Source organism: Stomoxys calcitrans, chromosome 2, assembly GCF_963082655.1.
Source record: "Stomoxys calcitrans chromosome 2, idStoCalc2.1, whole genome shotgun sequence".
NCBI classification, from domain to species: domain Eukaryota; kingdom Metazoa; phylum Arthropoda; class Insecta; order Diptera; family Muscidae; genus Stomoxys; species Stomoxys calcitrans.
Genome location: NC_081553.1, coordinates 156,283,863 through 156,310,990, shown reverse-complemented (window position 1 = coordinate 156,310,990; position 27,128 = coordinate 156,283,863). Strand labels below are relative to the sequence as shown.

At 41.7% G+C, this 27,128-nt stretch overlaps 2 protein-coding genes across 4 annotated transcripts; both read right to left on the bottom strand.

Annotated features, from left to right (window-relative positions):
• Positions 1–3,904: 3,904 nt before the first annotated feature.
• On the bottom strand, positions 3,905–27,128 carry LOC106091545 (uncharacterized). Of its 3 annotated transcripts, XM_013258091.2 has the most exons (7): positions 26,770–27,127; positions 26,517–26,717; positions 26,058–26,451; positions 25,905–25,997; positions 25,656–25,848; positions 25,532–25,597; positions 3,905–5,450 (listed from the first exon to the last, which is right to left on the bottom strand). In XM_013258091.2, the coding sequence occupies exons 1-7, from the start codon at positions 26,872–26,874 to the stop codon at positions 4,163–4,165; spliced, it is 2,340 nt and encodes a 779-aa protein (XP_013113545.2). In that variant the 5' UTR covers positions 26,875–27,127; the 3' UTR covers positions 3,905–4,162. The 3 variants fall into 3 exon arrangements, with proteins under 3 accessions (XP_013113545.2, XP_013113544.2, XP_013113543.2); XM_013258090.2 differs by having other exon boundaries at positions 25,917–26,451; positions 26,770–27,128; XM_013258089.2 differs by having other exon boundaries at positions 25,905–26,451.
• Positions 14,531–14,931, bottom strand: LOC131995213 (uncharacterized). The gene is made up of 2 exons (XM_059363492.1): positions 14,695–14,931; positions 14,531–14,639 (listed from the first exon to the last, which is right to left on the bottom strand). The coding sequence occupies exons 1-2, from the start codon at positions 14,927–14,929 to the stop codon at positions 14,557–14,559; spliced, it is 318 nt and encodes a 105-aa protein (XP_059219475.1). The 5' UTR covers positions 14,930–14,931; the 3' UTR covers positions 14,531–14,556.

Here is a 27,128-nt window from a genome sequence, read left to right as displayed (position 1 = left end):
TTAAAAGTGGCTACTAAATAAAAGTTCCTTAACTTTTCAGTTATCGCTTGTTAACTAAACGATTTTCTTAAAAACACTTTACTGAATTCCACAACTGATATTAATTTGCGTGCATTGTTATGGGTAAAGAAAAAAAGTGGAAGTAAGTCTGTCGCTCTTGAGCAGACGGAGACAGGCAGCATGTACGTCACTGATAAAAGCAATTCTGATCCAAAAATAAAAAAGCAAGTGCAAAAAAAACCGAGTATATCTATGCCGATCAACAAAACTTTATATCTCATTCCTCTGCTTGCTTTGGCTTCATGTGGCCCTCATCTGAATGGCGTTCATTTGCAAACTCCACACGATGTCCGTCGACCAAGTTGGCAATCACATTAACTGAACGATTACTAAAACGTTCGCGCATCTCTCACTCTCGCTTTGCTTTAGCCATAGTGACAAGGTTAGGTTTAAGTGGCAATCTGTTACTAGACTCACTTAGACCCATTCGTCCATTGTGATACCACAGGAACATAAGGAGGAATATGCCTTTTGATTCCTACTATTGAACCATCCAGATCGCTTCAAAAAGCCCAACAACTTGCGAATATTCACATCAGCTAAATGAGACAGGTTCTCAAAAAATGAAAACCTAAAGTGGAGTGCAGAAGGAGTTCCTTCTGACTGCTAGTGCGGGACACCACACAGAAGGAGTTCTATAGTCTCTTCTTCTTCGATGTCTAGTCTGTAACCATGTTTTCCGATTAGACAGTGACCTGCCATGACGGACACAATGACTGAGACGTCTGTTCTAGCCAGTGACAGCAAAGCGGTAGACCTCTTCAAGTCTAGATTAGGCCATATAGTTTTGAAATGCTCACAGCCCCCTCTTGGTGGCCATCTATAATTCGTTGTCCTTTTGGCCTGGTCCTGAAAACTTAGCTTACTTGTCGCTAGAGGCATACCCACAGATTTCAGTTTCCCTGGAATGTTGTTGCTGCAGCAGTGTGTTATGCACTGAGGCGGCAGCCCTTGCCTATGGTACATACAACCGGCTGCCATGGGATAGTCCTTGGAATGTGTAAGGTAATTCCTAGTCTCGCAAGCCTAGCCTAGCCTAGAGGCCTTTAGATGTATCCTCCACAGAGTTGCAGAATTCTACCCAGGATTTTTTCTTTCTCAGCTCGCCTTATATCTTCCTTTCTCAGCTCGCCTTATATCTTCTTAACTCAGCCTTATATACGTCCCAATCTTGTGGTGCTCTCGTGGCGTTTGCTTTGTTGAAGAGTTTTCTGCAGACCTTCCTTAGACCAACCAGCTCTGCGGTCCACCATGGCGGTCGCTGTTTGCCCCTTTGGCTTCGCACTAGTACATGGTGAAACAAGCGAGTCATTCAGGGCCTTCGTGATCCGCATGACCACTATGTCTATATCCTCCGCATTTTCCACTTTCTCTTCTGGTCTAGAAGGGATAGACGTGCAGAATTTGTGTCGGCATTTATCTGAATCCGTCTATATTCGGTTTAGCCAACGCTGAAACTAATATAACGATGATCAGAGAAGCTGTAGTCATCCAACACATACCAGTCGCATGTTCTTCGACTTATATATCTTCCGGTACAAAGGTAACATCTAGTACCTCCGTCCTATTCCTGACAATAAAGATCGGTTTATGCCCTTTATTACAAATCGCCAATTGCAACTTATAATTTATTCGATAAGCAGCTCACCACTTTCGTTGACATCCGAACTTCCCCATGTCTGGTGATGTGCATTAGTATCACTTCCTACAATGAGGCTCTTCTTCCCCACAAAAGCGAAACATTTAGACTACTCTTTTCAAGAATACGGGCTCTGTGTATCCCATTCTCCGTGCCCTTGAGTAGTTTAAATCCCAGAATTCTTCGTCCACGAACCATTCCACCACACTCCCATGGTTCCTGGATAAGAACACGTCAAATCCTCCGGCCTTACAATGGTGAAGATTTAACTGTAGAAACCGGACCATAGTCAGGATTCAGAACATCCACCACTGTTGTGTTAGACTCGTCCTCTGATTCCACCAGGAGTTCATCCTCACAAGATTCGTTAGATCTTGTCATGATGAGCTTCCGTACGCATCCAAGGGTAATTGAGAAAGCTGTGGAACCACTCTTCCTCAGGACACTGGATACTTGCGATGTCAACGATTCCTCTTTAGATGCTTCACTAGCTGCTGCTGTCGAAGTACTTTCTGAGTTCCGTGCTTCCCCGCTGGCGCACACCTTGAGCTCAGTCCAACTAGATCATCTACCCACACAGGGCTTGTCGTGTCCCATTTCGATGCCATCCCCTCCTGTCTCGATTGTAGCTGGGATATTTGCAGTCTCCTACAGTCTAGACTTGTCGAAGTCTGCGAGACAGCTGGAGTTTTGTCCTTACGAATACTGCATGTCTCCGGCCACAATCAGCCTCATCAAATCTACCAATTTACCAATCTTCCAGTCGGTGGTTGAAAGATTGGGATAACATTCGCTTAGTCTTCCATGTATCGATTCAGTATCTGAGGGAATCCTTGGTTTCCGAGCATGAACCATTGATCGAGAAGGAATATCTTCCTTCTTGACTAAATCTAATGCTGCACCTGGCCAGATTTCAACAGCGTTGATCCCCGAAGGCAATAAGTCTGTATCGGCCGGGGTAACATCCTGCATCGTCACAAAACTGGAGGTGACCCAGGAAATTCGGCAAGGACATCAGAGTATACTGATGACAGTCCTTTGACTATCCCACTTTAATTATTCCTAGGTATGCAGCTCAGTTCTTCTCCCTTGCCGGCAACTGCCATCACCAAACTGTACCTAGCGACATTAGCAAAAGTTCTTGGACCCATCCTACTATTGTTCGCACAGCCTTTTCCGAATCGAGACGTGTAGTCTTTGGGGTAGCCTGTTCAGCGAACTCCCGAGTCCAATTTAGGGAGTCTCCCTCCCTATTAGTGAGAGTCTTAGTCTTCTATTATTCCAAGCTCTTAAAGAGCGTGTTGGTATGCCGGGAAAGGCCGAAGGCCTATGCAAATTATAGGCACACAAAGAAAGAATAAGTTAGGCCTTGTCCTTAAGACTCGAACCAGGTGTCTTCGCCAAAAGCCCCTGCTGACCACTAGTCTGTCGTTTAGTGGAGCCTGGAGCAGCCGCTCCACCAGTCAAGGTTTCATTAGAAGACAACATGCTACGGCCTGGCACCACCACCGCAGCTGTTGGGTCTTTGGAGTCCATTCTAAGCCTACTAGATTAGCGGCTCCACTGGAAACAGACACAAATCATCAACCGATTAATGGATACTTCTATCGCAGCTATCCTTAAGTGACTTAAATTTTTCTATCAAAAATAATGAACTATTACGAGTTATAGGAAAATTCATGAGGAGCGAAATAACAAAACCCGTAAATAGTAAATAAAATCCTGTAAATAGTAAGAAGTGTTATAATTTTTTATAAAAACAAAATTCATAATTTTTTTTCTAACCCCCTTTCATTTGCTTGGTGATTCGGGAAATTTTATTGTCTAACTTTCCCTTTTATTTCGATTCAAAATACCTACTTTTTTCCTGGGAGATATTTCCCTTTTTCGAACATTGTTTAGAATAAGGGAAAAGGGAGTAGGGAAAAAACGCACAGGAAATTGTTATTCAGAGTAGGGCTGAAAATAGTCATAAAGTTGTGCACGTTTAAAACATTTTGACAATCGGAAACATAAAAAATCGTGGCACGGAACATCACTAGATATGGCAGATCAAATTTGATGTAATTATGTGTGTCATTAGATATGACCATTTCAATTATTTTTACCCGGTTTAATATTTTTTTTTAATTTGTGTATAGATAATTAAAATTTAATACAAACTAATACTTACTTTAGTTAGGCTTTCCAGGATGAAGTACCATATTTCGCTAGAAAACGCATGTAATCTTTTCATATGTATTCTTTAAGTAGTATAGTATATTACATTGTAATATACCAATTGTGTACGAAATGATTGATAATTTTAAATTCTTATTAAAAATTATATCAATACTTGAAATAAGAACCATATTTTTTGTAAATATGATATCGAAAACATGTAAATTAAAATAGAGAGTGCTTTATGGCCAAAATATTTTTCTTCTTTTTTCTTAAAATTCGTACCATCATTAATTTATTAATTTAAAAAAAATTATGTCCCTCCTTCTTGGGGTTGGGCAATGTTTTTTTAGGAAAAACTTCAAAATCACGTTTGTTTTTGACATATTTGAAGTTTCTGTTGTGTTGTCTCGAGTTCACAATTGGTAACCCCTTATTCTGGCCGTGGATTTTATTATCCATTTCTGTGTTATATTTATGCGAGTATAAGTTATCCCTCGAAGAACATGTTGTCTGATTTTTACATATGTTTTCTGAAACTTTACTGTTTTTGAAAACATTTCTCCTATAATGTATTTGTTCATTGGAGTCTCGTAACCGATCAAAAAGTCTAGCCTTTGCCATTACCATACCTGCGTTGTCAGTTCTTAGGCGAGATATAGAAGCTCGTCCGCATTCTTCCGCATTAATTGATCTAGAATCTGCAATGCGAGAAATAAATTGAACTTTGCTGGTAGACGCTGCTTTTATACGTAAATTCTCAGATGAATCTCTGGTCGGAAAAATTTCACTTGAATTATTAATCGGCAAAATCGCATCACCAACATGTTTTTTAATGGGCGTTGCATCAATGGGATCTTCATTAAGAAACTTTTTAAAGAAATACTCTCCAGGCATCCAATGTTCTTTCATTTCAGTGGAACTTTCTTTAGAATGCTTAGTATTTGCATGTGGAAGCTCAAAACCATTGTCCACACTCTGTCTAATACATTTTAAGTTACGAGCCCTTTCATCGCTAGCTACAATCTTGTTATTGTTTGCGTGTTTGAAATAAAATGTATCTTGTGACCGTCGACGAATGCTTCCAATTTTTCTGGCACTTGGTGAACGTACGGCTGGCTGATGTGAACGTCTTCGTGATTTTAATTCACAATGTACGTGCAGTGGCATTTCTTTGGCTTTCGGAAGGGACAAAGATGCTGTTTCTTTTAAAATTCGTTCATATTGCATCTGTACACCTTCTAAAGTATTTACTAATTTTTCACCTCTATCTAGTTGGGTGTTATTGATTACATTCTGATCAATTACTTGAATTGTCTGTTCCTTCAAATAGTTCAATATTTGCGACTCGCTATCTTCTGTCTTTAAGGCGTCAGCTTTTTGTTGATGATTTCTTATTATGTTAGCATCGAGAACTTCATATTTTCTGGTAGCATCGGGAAAAACGGATCGAGTATTTTTCAGATTTTCAGTGTTTTTGTGCTTTTGCCAACCAGATCCAGAGGTACTCCATCGCTTCTCCGTAGAAGCCGCAAAAGTTCTTGAGCTTACAATGACATTTTGCTGATTGCGACACACTTTTAAACTTTTCCTGGAACGAATAACAAAGTTTTAGTAGTATTGTAACTTCATTAGTAATCCGGCAACATTGCCATGATCTCATCATTTTGAAATTCCTTTTTTATTCTTGTATTCTTAGATATCAAATTATAGCATCAGCACTTCTTAACTTACAGTCTTACATATTACAACACATTTTAAGTTTTTTCTTTATTGTAATTGAAAAATATATTGGAGACGATCAACATTTAAACACAATGGATGCCGTACAATTTGCGAAATTCAGCAGAAAATTTTGAATAATCTCAAACGACGCAACAGGATCATCTACTCAAACTGGATTGAGCACAAATATTGCGTTTGTGCAGAATTTCGAGTTGTTGGACAAATTGAAGGAATCATTTCGGAGCTACATACTGAGGTCTGAAAATTATACACGCATGAAGAATATCAACCACAACAAGGAGTATTGTGCAATTTTGTTGTTGAATTCGATAGGCGCCAAGTGTTTTGGCATTGTTGCGGCTCTGGCTTCGCCGAAATCACCATGTGAAGTTAAGTACGATGAGTTGGTAAAATTGTTGAAGCATTTATCGCCGAAACAAAATGTGTTGTTGGCACAACATCAATTTTAGTCGAAATATCAATCGGGTCAACAAACGATAGCCGATTTTGTTACAGCTTTAAGGACAGACATTAACAATAGCGAGTTTTTTTGTGAATGCAAAAAATCGATTCACAAAAAATGCACAGAGTGTAAAAAATCTGGGCATGAAGCAAAGGTGTGGCCCGTTTGAAAGTTGATGGCTCTAATCACCAGACTACTAATCAAATTCAAGATATTCACCAGTATGGGGTTTTTAATATAGTCACTATACATCAAAACAATTCATCGAATATGTCATCGTCAAACTGTGATAGATTTTTTATAAACCTGAACGGTCAAGGTACCCCCATACAGTTTGAGAACGATACGGGATCAGGTTATACCTTTTTATCAAGGGATCAATTTTTCAAACTTAATTTAGATGTCGAATTTCTACCATCCAATATTTCTATTCGTTCATATACAAAGGATGTTTTCACACCCGATGGGAAGATTATGGTTGTTGTTGTTGTTTTAGCAGTTTATTGTGTTCTATCTTTCGTCTGTTTGATTCTGTTGAGTGTCAAGACCCAGGAACTCTGCGACTAAGATGGGGTGCGTCCAAAGGGATCTGGGTCTGAGTCGAGTGGGTCTGGCCGGGCAGATAGACAGGTGTATCGTGCGGTCCTTGGTTACAATCGGGACATACATCTTGCACGTTGGCATCAATCTTTGCTCTGTAGCAGTTGAAAAGGCTGCATCTGCCGGAACGTAATTGAGCCAGAACTACTCTGGTTTGCCGGGGGAGGTCAATTTATTCAGATGCAATGGGAGGCGGACGTTCTCCAAGGGCTACATTCACCCGTTAGCTATTACCGCATCTGCTACCGTGTCTGCATGAATATTGTCTAGACCTGCTTTATATGCCGCTTGATCTAGAGGTTCTCTCTTGTAACGCTGAAACTCACGCTCTAAATCATGTAGATCTACCTTAAGGCTTCTGGGCGGTGGATATCTATCCACAAGATGATGATTTGGATGGTCTCTGCGATAACAGCCCAAAAGGAATTGCTTAGACAGCATGTAGTTATGTCTTCGCACTGGTAAGGTCTTTTTCTTCTGTTCCAGCCACAAATTCCACTTATGTTCATTGACTACCCTGTTTATTTCCAGATTCAGCTCGCTGATTCTGGTGTTAGTGGGGTTCATACCACGAATCCCATCACGCTCGTATGCGAGTACCACTGCTTGCGCCGGGAAATTGGGCCGCATTTGGGGTATTCGACCGGCTGGTATAAATCGAGCGGCTGCTGCGTTAATGATGTCTCGGAATTTCCTCTCGGCTACTACCACATCCGAGGGGGGTGGCAGTTCACTGAAGCGGCGATTGGTATATTCTCTGAAGCCAATCGGCCTTCTTATGATTGATAAACGTCCGGGGCTCAGAGGTTATGAAGTCGGGTGATCAGTCGATGGGGAGAATTATGGGGAGGTGGTCTGACCCCAAAGAGATGACAGCTTGCCAGGATACGTCACTCAGGAGATCAGGGGATGCAATGGAGATGTCTAGCGAGCTGCTGCACCTCCTCGTAATCCTAGTGGGGGCATCCTCTTTCACCGTGCAAAACGAGAAGCTTTCAATATGCTCTGCCAAAGCTATGTCACGCTCGTCGTTACCTATGGGAGAATACCATGAAGTATGATGCGCATTAAAGTCCCCTAGAACCAGACGATTATGGCCAGATAGTAATCCACTTATGTCGGGGTTGTAAGCTTGGTCATTAATAGGGACACAGCCACCAACCGGCGGTATGTACACGTTGTATTGCTCTATCTCGGCAGTACCGGACCTGAGTGCTATCACCATGCACTCCATTTAGGGGTCACTAGCGCTAGGCGCAAGCGAAATGGGTCTATATTTCACGGAATTGTGTATCACGAAGGCCAATCGCCCACCTCCATTCCTTGGGCGATCCTTACGTAGCACATTGTATTGAGGGTTCCATCGGGTCAATCCGGTGCGTACAACCGGCTGCCATGGGATTAGGAAAATTGTTGTAAAAGCTGAAGTTGGTGGAAGGTCATTCGTCGATTATATGTACTTTGTACCAGAGGAGTATTCTGCGCTTCTAGGTCGAGGACTAAATACTGACTTGAATGAAATCAACTCTTCACATACATCGGAGGATTTTACGATATTCCTTAAACTTCGGGACGATGCGAAGCCCTTTTTCACTTAAGAGCGGGAAATACCATTTGCACTTATGCAAAAAGTCGACCACGAGCTGGACGAATTAGAGGAAAAAGGTTTTATGTCGAAAACCGAAATTAGCGACTGGGGTTCGCCCCTCGTAGTCATATCAAAGGCAGATGGCGGTCAGCCAAAAAGCTGCGGTCACGTGGAGGGCATTCCATGCCTAAAAGAACTAGTGAGAACAATAGTAAGATGGGTCCAAGAAACTTTGTTAATGTCGCTGATTTTGACCGGACATGCAGTATTCGTACTAAACTCCAGCTGTGTCGCAGACCTCGACAAGTCTGAAGGGGTTGTATCTACGGATTCAACAAGTTGAAACTGAAGGTCTATAGAAGCGGTGGGGTTGGGGAATCAGGAAACGACTCAGCAATTGTTGCTGAACACTTGCCTGAGGAACTATCGACCACATCGCTAAAGTCGGGCGGATTACAGGAGACTGTAAATATCCCTGCCACAATCGAGACAGGAGGGGATGGCATCGGAACGGGACCCGACAAGCTCTGTGTGGGTAGATCATCTACAATAGTTGGACTGGGCTCAAGGTGTGTGCCAGCGCGGAAGCACGGAACTCAGAAAGTACTTCGACAGCAGCAGCCAGTGAAGCATCAAAGGAGGAGTCGTCGACATCGCAAGTATCCAGTGTCCTGAGGAAGAGTGGTTCGACAGCTTTCTCACCTGCCCCTGGATGGGGGGAGGGACGTCAGATGGTGGCATTAGTACCGAATCGTCGATAGCCCGTGCTGGGCTGGGGTATCTGTTATCCAGTGGGAGTGGTGGTGAAGATGGGAAGCGCCTGGTGTGGCGGTTGCCAAGGGGAAGGTGGTGCCAAGTGATGAATTGCCATCTGGCAGTCGGAACACAGCTGATGTGAAGTCAGCAGGTGCGGCTGATGGCGCTGGTGATAGTGGTGTTGCCAGTGTAGGTGGGGCATCGACTAAAGGGAAGGCAGAGCAGCGGGAAAGTAGGGCTCGTTGGCGGATGTTTGCACCCTTGGGGAGGCAGAGGCACGGTAGGCGAGATGAAGGAGGTGACTGATGCCTTGTTGGGGACAGTGTATGAGGCTTGGGCGAGTGGCGCTATGGCGAAGACGGTAATCCAGTACTCTGGCCAGTATGAGGAGCTCCTCATGGGGCTATGGCTGCTCGCGGCGCGTTGGTGGGTGTAGGTGGCGTGGGTGGGCGTCCGGCTGTTTCACAGTCGGTGCCTGTTGCTCCCGCTGTCAACGCACACACTGTCACGTTTATTGTCCCCGCTGCCCCCGTCGCTGTCACTGCCGTCCCGTCTGTGCCGGTTGCGAAGCCGGTGGAGACGTAGTCAGTGGTGGTGAAGGGCAAGGGGAAGGCGGTGACAACTTCCGCGGAGGTTGTTGAGAAGGTGGGCCCCACACTTGGTGTGAGGGTTCACGGGGTCCCACCGACTTGGGATCTCGGGGCGAGTCTTTACTGACAGCGGGTGTGACTCTGCGATAATTGTAGATGACAGCGACTGCATTTATGCAGAAGGCGGTGTGGTAAAATGTTCTTGGCTAGCATCTATTGTAGGTTTAGCGCCGACTTGGAGCCCTATCTTGAATATATGGATACGGTGCTACTACTCACGAGTAGCAATCCGCTCATCCTAAGTTCAGACGCCAAAGCAACATCCCCGATGTGGTTCTCAAAAATGACCCAGCACTCTATTGGTCATGAGAATCGCCATCGTGGGCAGTTGCTCAGCGAATAGTTGACTTTGAATGACGTCGGATTGTCGGAAGTATAACTTTGATGGGCCTTCAGGCGTTAGTGACATTGACGTTACGGCTGCAAATGGGCGGCATTTACTGCTTATCAGTTTAGATGGAGGGTTTGTGACGAATGGGACTCAAGTGACCATAATCCTATTCAGATTATGGTCACAGTGAACGATCCAGGTGCTGGAAAGATCGAGACGTGAACTGGGACTTGTTTGGAAAGTTTTAGGGAGGCTGTATCAGCATTGTCTTTAGATGACGTTAGGGCACTGACCGTATATGACCAAATTGCTAAGGTAGACGAGTGGATGAGCGCGGTGAATGATGCGCTCCTTGGCAGACGTCGAAAGGCGAAACCAAGTAAGGTCAAGTGGTGGACCCGTGAGCTGGAAATAATGCGGCGGAACGTCAGGCGTCTGAGCAAGCAATTCCAAAGAGACAGAAGTTCCAATGCTGAGGATCTTGTCTCATGCCGGAACGACTACCTTAGCAAATTGAGGACCTACAAGCAACTGTTGATTAGGAGCAAGGAAGATCACTTTAGGAGATTTGTACAGGACAACAGAGATGATCCATGGGGCAAGGTATACCACGTGTGCCGGCGCGGTTGGTAACAGGGTTCTAGTCAAGATGACCTGGGCGGTTTTAGAGTGGGGACAATGTGTTGACTTCTTAGAACGAGTGTGCTAGGGTGTTAATGGGAAGGTTCTTTCCCGTTGTGGATGAGCACGAACAGGCTCCCAGTGTGGAGATGATCGTGCCTCCTCCAAGTCTGGAAAGGGTCGGGATAGTGGAAAGTGTTTGCCGGCTTAGAAGCGGGAGGTCACTTGGCTTGGACGGTATGACTGGACAGACGTGTAAAAGCATCTGGAAGACTATACCCGACCATGTGGAGTTGATCCTCACACGGTGTGTCGAAGTAGGTTATTTCCCTAGTACGTGGAAATGTGCTCGACTCGTAGTCCTTCTGAAATCGCCAGATCGATTGAGGAGCAATCGTAGATCGTATCGGGGCATCAGTCTCCTCCCCGTGCTTGCAAAAGTATTGGAGAGGATAATGGTGACAAGATTTAGGGAGGGCTACGAGGAGGGTACTTCTCCGTACCAGTTCGGCTTTCGAGAGGAAAAGAGCACTGTGGATGCCTGGATCCTGGTTTGGAAGGATATTCAGCGTGGCTGCCTCTGTGCTCCATATATATGGAACCTCATGATGGATTCCCTGCTGAGACGTCTCGCTGAGTCCTTTAAAATCAGTGCATATGCGGATGACCAGCTCATCCTGGTTGAAGGAGATTCCAGACTTGCTCGGAAACTCTGGAAGATGACTGGAGTAGCCGGTAGGTTTAAGCGTGTTCTGAGAAGCAATGGGGTCTTAGTCGTCGCGCTGTTCGGTCCATATATGGTGGTCTATTTGTTGCATGCGCAACTTATGGAGCGCCTGTATGGCACGAAATTCCTGCGACAGTCTTCGGACGAAAGAAGATACTCTCTTGTCAGAGGGTGGCAATGCTGGCTTGCTTGCCTGTGTGTAGGACTGTTTCTACAGATGCACTACAGATATTGCTTGGCGCACCCCCGCATGATTTACTCGTGAGTTACATGGCCGTTCTGTATAGTGTGAAAAAAGGAATTCCATTAGTGCGTGAGGATTGGCTCACCGCCTTTGAGCTTGCAGATGGGGATGTTAGGCGGCTTAAGGCACTTCTTGTGGAGCGTCTTGATGATAGGTGGAGAACTAGATGGTCGGATGACTTATGAATTTATTCGTGGCGCGACGTTCGTACGAGATCGCCCGGACTTTGGCTTCGGTCCAAGTCTGGGCTTCATACTGACGGGAAATGGTTCCCTTAATGTATTTTTGCAGAGGAATTTGTCCGCGACTGTGGGAGGCCTGAGGACTGGAGGCATGTACTGACGGAATGCCCGTATTATGCAGACATTAGAGATTTAGGCGCGATGGGGATTAGCGAGGCGATGTGGGATTTCAGTAGGGCCCTCGAAACGAGACGACTGTTGCAAGGTTGGCCACCTTTTCCCGGAAAGTATTTCTTATGAGGCAGACAAGAGGCGGGATGAATAAACGCTAGTTATCCATAACGATGTGTTGCTGTACTGGCGCGACCGAGGGATTTGGTGCTGCGCATGACATGGCCTGGCACCTGCCTTGCCCTTGTAGCTGTTGTGTTCGGTCATCCGTGAGGGTGGCCACGTTGATTGTGAGTCCCATGTTGATGCAGATATGTATGGCTTTGTGTATATCGTCCTGTTGTATGCTTGGTGCATACTTTTATATGCTGGCATAAGGACGGCTTAGGGCGATTAATTCCTTCCAGGTGACCAGTCCGGAACTTTTTGGGGTTCAACTGGTAGTAGTCTTTTAAGGCTACGAAGTCTGACCGGAGACTTTAATCTGGTACCAGGGGTGTCAGGAGCCCCTGGAACTTCGGTTACAGCCTGACAATGGTGAGGCCCCAGTAGGGAGCAACGTGGTGGCTGTGGTTTGTACCCAAATCGCGGGGGTAGAGCATAAGCTCGGCGTGAAGTTGCGTTTTCAACCGGGTGCCGTGACCCATATATCGGAAGAAGTTTTAAAGGTAGTGCTCCGCTCCTAATCAAGGAGGTGAACACGTCCAAATACGTGGGATCAAATTGGTACTCATATGTGGGTCCACATGTGGGGGCGTTGGTAGACGCATTGTATTCACCCTTGGGCCTCGCAGGTTTGGGCCGTGATGGCAGGCATCTGCGTTAAAAACGACATTCGTGTTCCAGGCAGTGTGGATTACACACTACCTGATGTAAAACCGACGTCAATCATGAAGGAGTTGGAGTTTCTAGTCATCAACTCTACCGTAAGAAAGTTTATTAATAACTTACTTACTAAAAGATGCATTACGGCAGGCTTGGGATCTATAGATCTAAAAAGATGGGGCAGCAAAGGAACACCTTAAGTGTGTTCTGTCTGCTCTACTTTGGAATATAGCCACTAACAATATATTATTGTCTCTGGAAGAAAAAGGTGTAAAAGTTGTCGCGTATGCTGATGATGTGGCAATTGCTGTTAGGAAAAAGTTTCCCAGCACTCTAAGAGATATACTTCAGGAAGCTTTACCTGCAACAACGATGCTATATGCTATATGGTGTTGTGATCTGGTGGACGGCGCTTCAAAAGTCCACCTACTGCTCAATACTTAACCGGATCCAAAGGATGACTTGTTTGTGCATCACAGCTGCACTGAGTACGACACCATCTGATGCATTAAATTTAATCCTAGATCTTATGCCTCTGGACACTGCGGCTAGAGAAATTGCAGCGTCCACTACCGTGAGGTTAAGGGAATTTTACCTTTGGTCATGTGGCGGCTACGGACTCTGTGTTATCCTTGTACAATATTCGATGTTTCAGTCAGTGTGGATTACACACTACCTGAGCCTCTTTTTCATAAAAAGTACTGTGCAACTATTCCTGAAAGAACCTATTGGAACTAAGATATCCCTTACAACAGGAGTTACATAGACTTCTATACGAATGGTTCCAATAGTAAGATGGGTCCAAGAACCTTTGTCGCTGATGGTGACCGGAGACATACAGTATTCGTACTAAACTCCAGCTGCCTCGCAGACCTCGACAAGTCTGAAGGGGTTGAATCTTCGGATTTAACAAGATGAAACTGAAGGTCTAAAGAAGCGGTGGGGTTGGGGAATCGGGAGACGACTCAGCAGTTGTTGCTGAACACTTGCTTGAGGAACTATCGGCCACACCGCTAAAGTAGGTCGGATTACAGGAGACTGTAAATATCTCTGCCACAATCGAGACAGGAGGGGATGGCATCGAAACGGGACCCGACAGGTCCTGTGTGGTTAGGTCATCTAGTTGGACTGGGCTCAAGGTGTGCGCCAGTGCAAACTAAACGACTATGTGGGCTTTGAGGTGTACTCTTAACATCTAGAACTGGTCATATCGAAGAGGTTACACGACCACTGGATCTCTGTATCAAGCGGAGATACTTGCAATTAAGGAAGTGGTGGAATGGCTAACATATAATGTCATTACGACGTTTGTCATTAATATCTTCTCAGACAGCCAGGCAACGAGGATAGGAGGTATATTCATTTAGTCATTCCATCATTCGAAATATCCATTCCCATCGCTACAAAGATGTTTTAAAGATGTCCGTGCGTCTGCCCTTCTGTTGTAATCACGCTACGGTCTTAAAAGATATTGAACTTCAGATATTGAGCTAAAGTTGGCACAAATTCGTATTTTGTTTATATTCAGGTTAAGTTCTTGAACGTGCTATACGGGCTATATTTAGATATAGCTGCCATATAGACCGATCTCCCGGGTTTGGGTCTTAAACCCATAGAAGCCGCTTTTATTGTCGATTTCGCTGAATTTGGAAATTGTTAAATTCCTCAGAAATAAGTAGAAGTTTTCGTACAAAGTATTATAAACTATTTATTCAGTTAATATAACAAGAGATCTTCTCTATACAAAAAAGTAACAAGGAATGAAAATACGAAGTAGTAAAGGTTGCCATATCATGCACATAATGATCATATGTTCATGATGCCAGATCAATACATAACAATTCTTCCCTCGCATAGGATCTGTCATGGTGAAAATATGATCCTCTTCCTTGGTATCCTGGAAGATTTTCGTAAAAGAAACGTGTTGCCTTGGTTTGCGCCGTTGTCCTCACCTGGGTCTTCTTGCATACTTCCATCTTCTAGAATTACATCCTGATCTCGAGGAATTAAATCTCCATTACCATTATTCTCTTCCGAGTTGGGAAAACCATGAAAGTCCGACAATGGAGTAGAAAAATTTGTCGTATACGAGGTGTTGGTATTCGGAAAATCGTCTTGGAACGACGAATTTGTATCTTGTTGTTGAGATGTTTGGGAATCGTGTGTAGTTGATAGTCTGCTGTTCATATGAATTCGTGGTCCGTAGCCACCACATGACCAAAGGTAAAATTCCCTTAACCTCACGGTAGTGGACGCTGCAATTTCTCTGGCCGCAATGTCCAGAGGCATAAGATCTAGCATTAAATTTAATGCATCAGATGGTGTGGTACTCAGTGCAGCTGTGATGCACAAACAAGTCATCCTTTGGATCCGGTTAAGTATTGAGCAGTAGGTGGACTTTTGAAGCGCCGTCCACCAGATCACAACACCATATAGCATTATAGGTCTAACAATTGCAGTATATATCCAACGCATGACACGCGGTCTAAACCCGCAACTTTTGCCATGGCTCTCTTGTAGGTGTATAGGGCGAGTGTTGCCTTTCTTGCCCTTTCCAAAATATTAGATTTGAAGTTCAATTTCCTGTCCAGCAAAACACCCAGGTATTTTGCGCTTTCTGTAAATGGAACATTCTCTCCTCTCAAGGAGACAGTTGCCACTGTAGGCAACTTGTACCTCCTGCTGAAAAGAACTACTTCTGTCTTGCACGGATTTATACCCATACCACCACTTTGCTGTTGCACGTAGAGCTTCCTGAAGTATATCTCTTAGAGTGCTGGGAAACCTTCCCCTAACCGCAATTGCCACGTCATCAGCATACTTGTACACCTTTTTTTTCAGAAGACAATAATACAATATATAGTTAATGGCTATATTCCAAATTAGTGGAGACAGTACACATCTTTGAGGTGTTCCTCTGCCGACCCATCTTTTTAGATCCACATATACCAAGCCTGCCGTAATGCATCTTTTAGTAAGTAAGTTATTAATAAACTTTCTTACGGTGGAGTTGATGACTAGAAACTCCAACTCCTTCATGATTGACGTCGGTTTTACATTATCAAAAGCACTTTTAATGTCAATAAATGCTACCATTGTTTATTCCTTGACAGCGAGAGAACCCTATATGTAGCCGACTAGGTCGTGAAGGGCGCTTTAAATGGATTTGCCTTTACTATATGCATGCTGCTGCCGCGACAGGCAATCTGCAGAGATATTTGCCCTAAGATATGTTTCTATTTACGTCTCAAGAGTCTTCAGCATAAAGGTTGACAGACTAATAGGACAAAAATTGTTCGCCTTCGTGAGGTAGGGGTTTCCTGCTATGGGAATGAAAATGACCTTCGTGTCCCTCCATTACAAAGGTATACAGGGAACCAGTCACAGATCTCCCTAAGCCAGGGAACCAGTCACAGAATCAGATACAGCTTGTAATTCAACCGGTGATACGTCACCAGGGTCTGGCGACTTAAAGGAGTCGAAGCTTCTTAACGCCCATAAGATTCTCTGAATGTACCCCACCGTAATAGGTCTCAATGGCAGAATCTTCCTTAGCCTCAGATGTATCCTCCACGGAGCTGCAGAATTCTACCCAGGATTTTTTCTGAGCCTTTCTCAGCTCGCTTTATATCTTCTTAACTCAGCCTTATATATGTCCCAATCATGTGGTGCTCTCGTGGCTTTTGCTTTGTTTAAGAGTTTTCTGCAGTCTTTCCTTAGACCAACCAGCTCTGGGGTCCACCATGGTGGTCGCTGTTTGTCCCTTTGCTTGGCACTAGGACATGCTGACACAAGCGAGTCATTCAGGGCCTTCGTGATCTGCTTGACCACTATGTCTATATCCTTCGCATTTTTCACTTCCTCTTTTGGTCTAGAAGGGATAGACGTGCATAATTTGTGCCGGCATTTATCTGAATTCGTCTATATTCGGTTTAACCAAAGCTGAAACTAATATAACGATGATCACAGACGCTGTGGTCATCCAACACATACCAGTCGCATGTTCTTCGACTTATATCTTCCGGTACAAAGGTAACATCTAGTACCTCCTGCCTGTTCCTGGCAATAAAGGTCGGTTTATGCCAATTGCAACTTATAATATATTCGATAAGCAGCTCACCACTTTCGTTGACATCCGATCTTCACCATATCTGGTGATGTGTATTAGCATCACTTCCTACAACAAGGCTCTTCTTCCCACAGAAGCAGCTTCAACCAGCGACTTAAGGTTTGAAGGCGGCATCCCTGAATCCTGTGCCATATATAGAGAAGCCAGCCAGTAATGAGACTTGTTTATTTCAAGGCTGGCTTCTACTAAATCTTTAGTGCATAGCGACGGAAGAAGAAAAACATTTAGACTACCCTTTGCAAGAATACAGGCTCTGTGTCTCCCACTCCCCGTACCCTTGAGTAGTTTAAATCCCGGAATTCTTTCTCCACGAACCATTCCTTCACATTCCCATGGTTCCTGGATAAGAACCACGTCAAATCCTCCTGCCATCAGGAGGACCTTTAGTGCCGCCGAGGCGGCCTTACAATGGTGAAGATTTAACTGTAGAAGCCGGACCATAGTCAGGATTCTGAACATCCACCACTGTTGTGTTAGTCTCGTCTTCTGATTCCACCTGGAGTTCATCCTCACAAGATTCGTTAGATCTTGTCATGATGAGCTTTCGTACGCATCCAGGGGCTGGTGAGAAAGCTGTGGAACCACTCTACCTCAGGACACTGTATACTTGCGATGTCGACGATTCCTCCTTAGATGCTTCACTAGCTGCTGCTGTCGAAGTACTTTCTGAGTTCCGTGCTTCTGCACTGGCGCACACCTTGAGCCCAGTCCAACTAGATGACCTAACCACACAGGACCTGTCGGGTCCCGTTTCGATGCCATCCCCTCCTGTCTCGATTGTGGCAGAGATATTTACAGCCTCCTGTAATCCGCCCGACTTTAGCGGTGTGGTCGATAGTTCCTCAGGCAAGTGTTCAGCAACAACTGCTGAGTCGTCTCCTGATTCCCCAACCCCACCGCTTATTTAGACCTTCAGTTTCATCTTGTTAAATCCAAAGATTCAACCCCTTCAGACTTGTCGAGGTCTGCGAGACAGCTGGAGTTTAGTACGAATACTGCATGTCTCCGGTTACCATCATCGACAAAGGTTCTTGGACCCATCTTACTATTGTTCTCACTAGTTCTTTTAGGGATGGAATGCCCTCCAGGTGACCGCAGGCTTGATTCGTCATCGACAGGAATGTGCAATTATGCGTACGTAAACAATTGAAAATATCTTGAAGTTTTCGTATGGGACTATGCGCGTCCATCAATCTCTCGTTTACGCTCACCTTGTAGTCAACGCATAATCGAACACCGCCATTTGCCTTTGATATGACTACTAGAGGCGAACCCCAGTCGCTAATTTCGGTTTTCGAAATAACATTTCCGATCTTGCTCTGGCCTCACTTCACCACGGGAGTATAGTCATACTGGTTATGTCTATATTATGACCTCTCCTGTATGGCAATATACGCAACGGCAGCATCCAGTCCAAATATTGCCAGGACTCCGTGACAAGATCAATGAGATTGTGGATTTCATGAATCGGAAAGATATATTGATCGCAGCGATCCAGAAGACAAAGCTGACCAACACCTGCAGCTTGCACAGTCGTCACGGATACAATGTGCTACGTAAGGATCGCCAAAGGAATGGAGGTGGGGGTTTGGCCTTCGTGATACACAATTCCGTGAAATATAGACCCATCTCGCTTGCGGCTGGCGCTAGTGACGCCTAAATGGAGAGCATGGGGATAGCAGTCAGGTCCGGTACTGCCGAGACAGAGCAATACAACGTGTACATACCGCCGGTTGGTAGTTGTGTCCCTATTGACCAGGCTTACAACCCCGACATAAGTGGATTACTATCTGGCCATAATCGTCTGGTTTTAGGGGACTTTAATGCGCATCATACTTCATGGTATTCTCCCATAGGTAACGACCAGCGTGACATAGCTTTGGCAGAGCAGATTGAGAGCTCCTCGTTTTGCACGGTGAATGAGGATGCCCCCACTAGGATTACTAGGAGGTGCAGCAGCTCGCCAGACATCTCCATTGCATCCCCTGATCTCCTGAGTGACGTATCCTGGCAAGCCGTCATATTTTTGGGGTCAGATCACCCGACTTCATAACCTCTGAGCGCCGGACGTTTATCAATCATAAGAAGGCCGATTGGGATGGCTTCAGAGAGCATAGCAATCGCCGCTTCAGTAAACTGTAACTCCCCTCGGATGTGCTAGTGGCCGAGAGGAAATTTCGAGACATCATTAACGCAGCAGCCGCTCGATTTATACCAGCCGGTCGAATACCCCAAATGCGGCCCAATTTCCCGGCGCAAGCAGTGGTAATCGCATACGAGCGTGATGGGATTCGTGGTATGGATCCCTCTAACCAGAGACCATCCAAATCATCATCTTGTAGATAGATATCCACTGCCCAGAAGACTTAAGGTAGATCTACATGATCTAGAGCGTGAGTTTCAGCGCTACAAGAAAGAACCTCTAGATCAAGCGGCATATCAAGCAATTCTAGACAACATTCATGCAGACACGGTACCAAGCAGATGCAGCCGCCTCAACTCCTACAGAGCTAGGATTGATGCCGACGAGCAAGATGTATGTCCAGATTATGCTCGATATAAGGGCCAATGATGGTCGATAATGAATTAATTAAAAAATAATAATAATATGACAAAGCGAGATTATGACACCTTACATAACCTTTGTCCATCACGTACCGACGGCGATCGTCCCTATTAGCCGGAACGAGCTTGCTCACCTATAGACGCTTAACGAGCATCCACATGAAAATATGTGGCACCACAACAACATGGGACCTTGAAAATGTTGATTTACCCTAATGCAGGGTACTCTGAATGTAATGGTTGTGAAAAACTTTAACAAAATATGATAACTCCTTTAAACAATATTATACGAAATACGAAAAACCCAATTGTCTTCCTATTACACTGGCATTAATTGTTTTTAAGTTCTATTTATGAATACTAAGCCTAAAAATGCAATGCAAATTTGCCCATAAACATCCCATTCAGGAACTTCTCAGATATCAAAGAGTGCTGCCCGATTGAAGTTCTAAGCTCAATGATAAGGGACCTCTTTTTATAGCCGGGACCAACGCCGTGCCACAGTGGGACATCTCTTTAGGCATAAGTTTTTACACGGAATAGTACCTCAAAAATATTGCCAACATTAAGAGGGGATAATCACCGCTGAAAATTATTTCTGAAGTTCTCGGCAGGTTTCGAACCCAGTCATTCATGCTAACCTCTGTGCCAGGGTGGCCTGCAATGGTAACAAAATTGCCTTCTGTTAATTCTTGAACAATAGCGTGATTAAATTTAAGGTCCCCCATACATTCTGCGTTTGCCAGCCGAACGCTGGGGAGAACTGCCTAACTCTTTCGATATTTTCCGCATCTGAAGAGATAAGCTAAAGAGAAAAACATACTTTTGCTTCGATCGTGAAAAAAATAAAATTAAATTAAACAACACACTTGTATTTTATAAAACAATTACTAAAGTGAATCCTAGTTAAACTAATGTGTAGACAACCTGAAGTTTTCTCACAAATATCGAAATTGAAATAAGAAATCAATTTTTAACATTTAATACGCTCGCAATCGCTGAGTGCTACAAGTGCAAACTTGGCATTTGGGGTGAATCTAGTGTTAAATGTTGCGGTGTATGTAACAAAGAATTCCACCCGAATGTCAAATGTTGCAGTCTTAATAAATACAACTTGAATACTTTGGTTGAAAATAGTAATATCAGATACGACTGCATACAATTTATACATAACCTAGATGAATAAATGAGAGGCATACAAAACGAAGTCAAAATGAGTAAACAACAAATAATCCAAGGGGAGTTTTGCATTATCAATTATACGCAATATAGATGAGCTAAAAAAAACTATTGCATGCAATTGAAAAAAGACATGAAGCGCAGTCTCCACTTTGCATTTAAAACTCAAATGAAGCGGATACTTCAAAGTTCGGTGCAAAGTCATCGTATTTTATCCAGTACAGTTATAACTGCAAACCGTCGTTTATTCTGTGTGTAAATACACACGTGTTGAATTAACAGTTGGGGCGGACACCAACTATACTCGGCCATTTCGATTGCAAGTCGAAAAAAAGAAGCGCGATTTCAAAATATGAAGGATGATAACATTAAGAAAATGAAAGAATAACGTGAAAGTTTTAATGATGTAAATAATGCGAGCAAAGAAATGGGAAAATACGGGAAGAAATTAAGAAAACTGCAAGCGACGTGAATGTCAACAAAAGTAAAAAGCTGTACTCAGAGACAATTAAAACAGGATTACCACAGCTAATAAACCGGTCCCGGTGATAGTAAGGCTTAAGGAAAAGCAAAATGTGTATAAATTGTACAATTTAGAAGGAAGCGTCACTTGCCCAACAACAACGAAATCAACGATACAACCCTGTGGGGATGGGGTAAGAAATTCCCACTCTTCTCTCAAAGTTCTGTACACAGCCAAATTGGCATACAAATTTTTATTTACATTGCCACGTGCAGCAGTCAAAAAAATAAGAGTTGTAATTACAAATGGATGAATTATAAAACATTAAAAATCTAGAAAATGTTAAAAAATGTTAAAAAAAAATTTAAATCTAAGCAAACCATTTGACAAAATAGTTTATTTAGAACAACTCTGAGATATTTCATCAGCCGGGCAAGTGACTTTAGTGAACGCTGTGTGTATAAAATGAAGGAAGAATTCAACAAGAATGTAGATCCGGTGAACTTAAAGATAACCAGTATTGAAACAGAAGTTACGGTACTATTTTAATCAGAAGCGAAAACGAAGATGAAAGAAATAAGATCAAAGAAGCCATTGCGGGAAAAATGAGTGAAAATTATGACAAAAGTTGCTAATCCTATGGATTAAATACGAGGAAGAAATGTTAAACAAGATTAAGAAAACAAAATGAAATACGATATAGAAAGGGGATCAAAATTATAGCTACATATGAAACACATAGAAATAATAATAAAATATACAATGCTAGAATTAAAATAGACGCTGAAACTTATGAACAACTAATGAAAAGTCAAAATGTCAATATCGGATGAGAAAGGTGCAGAGTATTTGATGGTACACAAATGAGGCAATGCTATAAATGCAGAGGACATAATCATTCGCCTAGTATTTTCACATTTAAAGAAGTTTGTTTTAAATGTCATGGAGAAAATACAATAGTTCAAAGCAATGCACGAAACAACAATTAAGGAAATGTATAATCTATAAATAAAAAACGAAACGTAGGACTTGATAAAAATCACATAACGAACGACAAGAACTTCTCAGTACATTTAAATGAACTTGATGTTAAAAAAGATGGATGAGTCTGTCAGATTAACAATCAAAGAATATTAGTGGAATATATGCAAATGCACAAGGACTATTAAATAACTATAATCAAATTGGAATACTTTCTAATGATGAAAAGCCAGACTTCATAGTTCTATCCGAAACACATTTGGTAAATGATGGTAACGACAATGAAGTATCCCTTGCCAATTATGATCATGTGATTAGATACTCAAAATCGACAAGAACGGGAGGCGTGATTTTATATTTAAAAACAGAATGGAGTGCAATAAAAACATATGAAAAAGTTAAACAGTCGAAATACTGGATAATGGCATCTCTTGCTCAGTACAAAAATAATCGAAGTGGATTGAAGCAATAAATGAAACCATCTGTGGTATAAAAATAATAGGAGGTTTTTTATAGATTGGAAAAAGAATAGTCTCTACAAAATTAAATCTATGATACAAGAGTCTGGAATGAAGAACAATTATCGACTATGTGGTGACGAACAGCAGAAAAAAAACGCAAATTATGGATACAGAAAATATATCAGACCATGAGATATTAAAAACGTTCAATACCAGAAAAAACCCCTCTGCAATAGACAAGTTGATATTTTTAGTTATAATCCAGATTTATTCCGTAGAGATATTATTACAACAGAACGGGCAAAATATATAGACTAAAATATAGATGCAAGGTCGTTAACACAAACCTTTCAGGACACGACAAAAAGTAATCAGAAAGTAAACGTATTAAGTAAATACACAACATCCAAAGGTTTACGAATGACCTAAGAATAATGAAACGTGAATAAGTTTGCCCCTGTTCCTTAGTGGAATGTTATGGACAAAATTTGCAATTTTGAAAAAGTGAGAAGTTTTGCAACGATAAGACTTGACAATTCACACGAAGCTTGGCGGAACTATTGTGTAATAAGAAATCAATACAAAGTAGAAATTGAAAGGGCCAAATTTAAATTTGTGAATGACCAAATCAGTTATGCGAGCAACTAGAAGGACATGTGGAAAAAACAAAAGTCTTGTAATAAAATAACCCCGTGATGTGATCGAATCTGTGGTATTTAACTATGTAGAATATAAGGAAATAATCAAATTGCTAGTCATTTTGACAAATATTTTGTCGATAGTGTATATATGTGATAAGAAACTCCATGAAAATGTGGAATATTTTAATGACGTGCAGTATAGATTCAAACGGTTTTTGTTCCGTACAATATATATGAATGGTCTCAATGCCGTGGTAAAATGTATCAAAAGCAAATCAGATTTCGAAAAAATTACGCCACAAATGATTCTAGATAATTGGTCCAATGTTGGAGATATACTGCTAGGAATTGTAAATGGTTCGTTATTGAGTGCAATGTTTCCAGAAGACTGGAAGACAACAATGGCAATTCCAATAGAAAAGATAAAGAATACAATCAAATATGAAGAATATAGACCAATAAATAAATAACATTTGAAGCAGTCTTAGAAATGGTAGTAAAATAATAGTTGGAGCAATTTATAGAAGAAAATAATATCCAGCCTAAATACCAGTCAGGCTTTCGAAAAAAAATTCTCATGCGAAACTACAGTGCAAATTATAGATTTTGCCCATGAACATTCCACTTAGGGACAGGGGCAAACTTCTGACAAATCAATGAGTACAGTCCGATTCAAGTTTAAGCTCAATGGTTAGGGTCTCACAAATGTTGCCAGCATTAGGAGGGGAAAACCACTGCTGAAAATTTTTTCTGATGGTCTCGCCAGGATTCGAACCCATGTGTTCAGCGTCATAGGCGATGGTGGCCTCCAGTGAATTATGTACTAAATAAATGGAAAAAAGTTCCAAGGAACAAAAAAGTCTTGACAGTCTTGACTAAGAGAGCAGTTGAGATAAGAGATCGGGACATTATAAAAGCAAAGCTTCACATGTGCGCCATTAGCGGTAAAGAAAGAAACCGTTTACAAAAATAAACGGCGTCCTTTTTGAAGAAATCGACAACGGAGTACTACAAGTTTCAATTCTTGCAGAATTGCTTTTCATATTATATATCAATGATATACCCAATATACTAACAGAAAGCTACATAATTTTATACGCTGATGTATTATGTTAAGGGATATAACAACGAACAATGCTTTGAAAAAATTACATCGAAACTGAACAAAATAAAATGTGTGGCTAAGGATGAATAAAATGAACAAAAAAACAAAACTAATGGAAATGAGAATGGATAGTGAAATAGCATATAACAAACGGAGAGACTATTGATAACTTAAAGCACTAAGGATTTGTCATTGACAAAGACTTTTTTTAATGATCACATTAATTATGTATGTAAAACAGATGGAAAAATAGGATTTTTCAAAATAATAAGAAAAATAGAACTGTTTTTAATGCAATAAATATTTACAATACAATGCTAAAACCACACTTCGGACATAGATCAATATTCATATACACTTGCTATAATGATTCACAAACAGAAAGGCTTCAAAAACTGCAGTAAATGTGATGAGAATAATACTCAAATGTAGCAAATGTACACCAATCAGTACCATGCTAGATTCCCTCAAAAGGCTGACAATAAACAAAGACTCGCCCTAAATAAACTAAAGATGATCCAAAAGATAAAGGAAGGCAATGCACCGGATTATTTAACCGACCAAATAAGTTGCGTCGGTGAAGTCCAACCTTAGAATCCAAGAAATTATAATAACTTCAGACTGCAATGAGTTACATCAACGAATTGAAAAATTGTTCTTTTCTTCAAAGGATTGAACATGTACAATGAATTACCAAATAGTATTTAGTCAGAAACCAATATTAATGTTTTCATGAAGTCATGTTTAGCATATGTAATAAATAGCATTTGAATTATATAAAATATTTACCTTATTTATAAGAAATTGGATTTATGTTGAAAAACGTAATGTAGAAGTACTAAAGTCTTACAACATATTAAATAAATTTTTCTATCATTTCCGATGGTCCGTTGAAGACAATTTCTGGAATTAGCGGCACTTTCACACTTGAGTTAACCCACGACAGAATCGAATTACAGCCAGGAACGAGCCTGTGGGGAGGAATTTCAAAGCGAGCGCGGAAAGAACGTTGCGTAGCAAAAAGTGAGCGAATGTTAGAAAAGAAGCTCTCGAAGGCGAAGGCCCGCTGCTCCCTAGACAAGAGCTCATTGCTCGGGAGTTTTTAAAAGAGTATCTCTGGCGCACCCTGTATAAAGATATAACCTAAATATTGTATAACTGCGACTTTTATCGGATATCCATGAAAAAATACATTCGCGATACTCTTCCTCGTCTTCCTAATCTTCCTTATGAAAACCAAAATAAGAAAAAGGAATTTTACATACTTGATCAATGGGGTATTAGGTAAAAATCCTCCAGATTTTTTTGGAAGTAGTGCAAGCAATTCTCGTCTAAATAAAGTAATACAAATTAATAACAAAAAATATATAGATAACTTCTCATACTTACTTCTTTTTCTCACATGTGCTCATTGGTTCAGCAAGCTTTCGTTTCTTTTTTGATTTATGACATGGTGTGTAATGGACATCAATCTCGGAAATTCTTTCTTTGGACAACAAATCCCCCTTTATTATATTAGTTTCTGATTCCTCCGGAAAGCCTATGTTCGCACCAACTATTCGCTTGAATCCATTAAACATATCTAAATTAAAAAGAACTTGAAATAACATATGTAAATTGTGATTTGAACCTATTTACGCGTTAACGAACCGCTGCGTCTTTTCTTTTTCTTCTTCTCATCGTTTATTCCGGAACAATCTGTGCACTGAGGTGATGATAGTGAAAATGCTTCTATATCCGAAGAAAAAGATTTAGAGGCTACTCTACTGGCGACATTTCCAGGCACAATACCTATTGAATTAGCATTTTCTATTAGCATCTGCACGACTTTCATATGGTTTGTAAAACGGAAACTTTTGATATTTGCAAATGGCATGAGGCTTGGGGTCAGAATTATTGCCAAATTTGATGTAGACATTTTATTAAGGTATTCGCTAAGCGACACTGTTCGCAGGAATTGCATAAAAAAACGCAAAGTGTTAAGTGTTAGAGTTGGTAATAGCATGCAAGCTAATAAAACAGCCTTTTCATTGTTTTTGCCTATTAACAAAGCTCGTAAAAGAGTCTCTTGAAGTGATGATGGAATAAGTGGTTCGGGCAGCTCACGAAAAAAATACTTAACAACGTTAGCCACATCTATAACGTGGTGGGATGGATCCAGTGGATTCCCTGATTCGAGATAAGCCTGTAAAAAAATTATCAATTAAACTATAAACTAAATATACATATATTTTATAATGCTTAACATGCCAAAATTTCCTTTTGTCTTATTGAAGACCCTGCTTTCCTAAAAATGCCTTCAGTCTCAACACGATCTAAAATAAAATTACACATATCTACAACAAATTTTGGTATTTGGACAACGCTTCCATTTGCAAGAATGGCATCTGATAATTGCAGCGTATGCAATTGGGAGCGAAAAATCGACGTTTTTTTTTGTGTAATGCTTTCCTGCAAAAATAAAAATAGTAACATAACATTCATCTTTTTTTCAATCACTTACTTGAGCTGTGGTAACCCTTTCTTTTCTATATTTAACACCAAAGTATTTCAACTCATTTACTACTTGCGCACGCAAATCTTCCTTTTCGAACGAAGTAAAATCCATTGCGAATATTCCTTGACTAAATTAAAATTCTTCCTTCACCTTTAAATTTGTAATTCATTCCGCCAAGTCAAGATAAAACCTTCACAGAAGTCCAGAGTCGGTCTCAAATTCTATAACGGGCGTTTTACAAGAAACTTCATAATGTATGATCCTTGGTAGAATAAAAACGGTAAAGCCACTAGACCAAAAAACAACGACATCAACTTAACAACCCTTTGAGGATGGTGGCGCAAATTTCCACTAGGCCGTCAAAC

Coding starts and splice junctions, on each gene's coding strand:
- LOC131995213 (XM_059363492.1), bottom strand. CDS start 14,929: ATGAACAGCAGACTATCAACTACACACGATTCCCAAACATCTCAACAA. Junction 14,640..14,694: donor AAGTATGCAAGAAGACCCAG/GTGAGGACAACG, acceptor AAAATCTTCCAG/GATACCAAGGAAGAGGATCA.
- LOC106091545 (XM_013258089.2), bottom strand. CDS start 26,874: ATGGATTTTACTTCGTTCGAAAAGGAAGATTTGCGTGCGCAAGTAGTA. Junction 26,452..26,516: donor TAAGACAAAAGGAAATTTTG/GCATGTTAAGCA, acceptor ATTTTTTTACAG/GCTTATCTCGAATCAGGGAA. Junction 25,598..25,655: donor AGCACATGTGAGAAAAAGAA/GTAAGTATGAGA, acceptor TACTTTATTTAG/ACGAGAATTGCTTGCACTAC.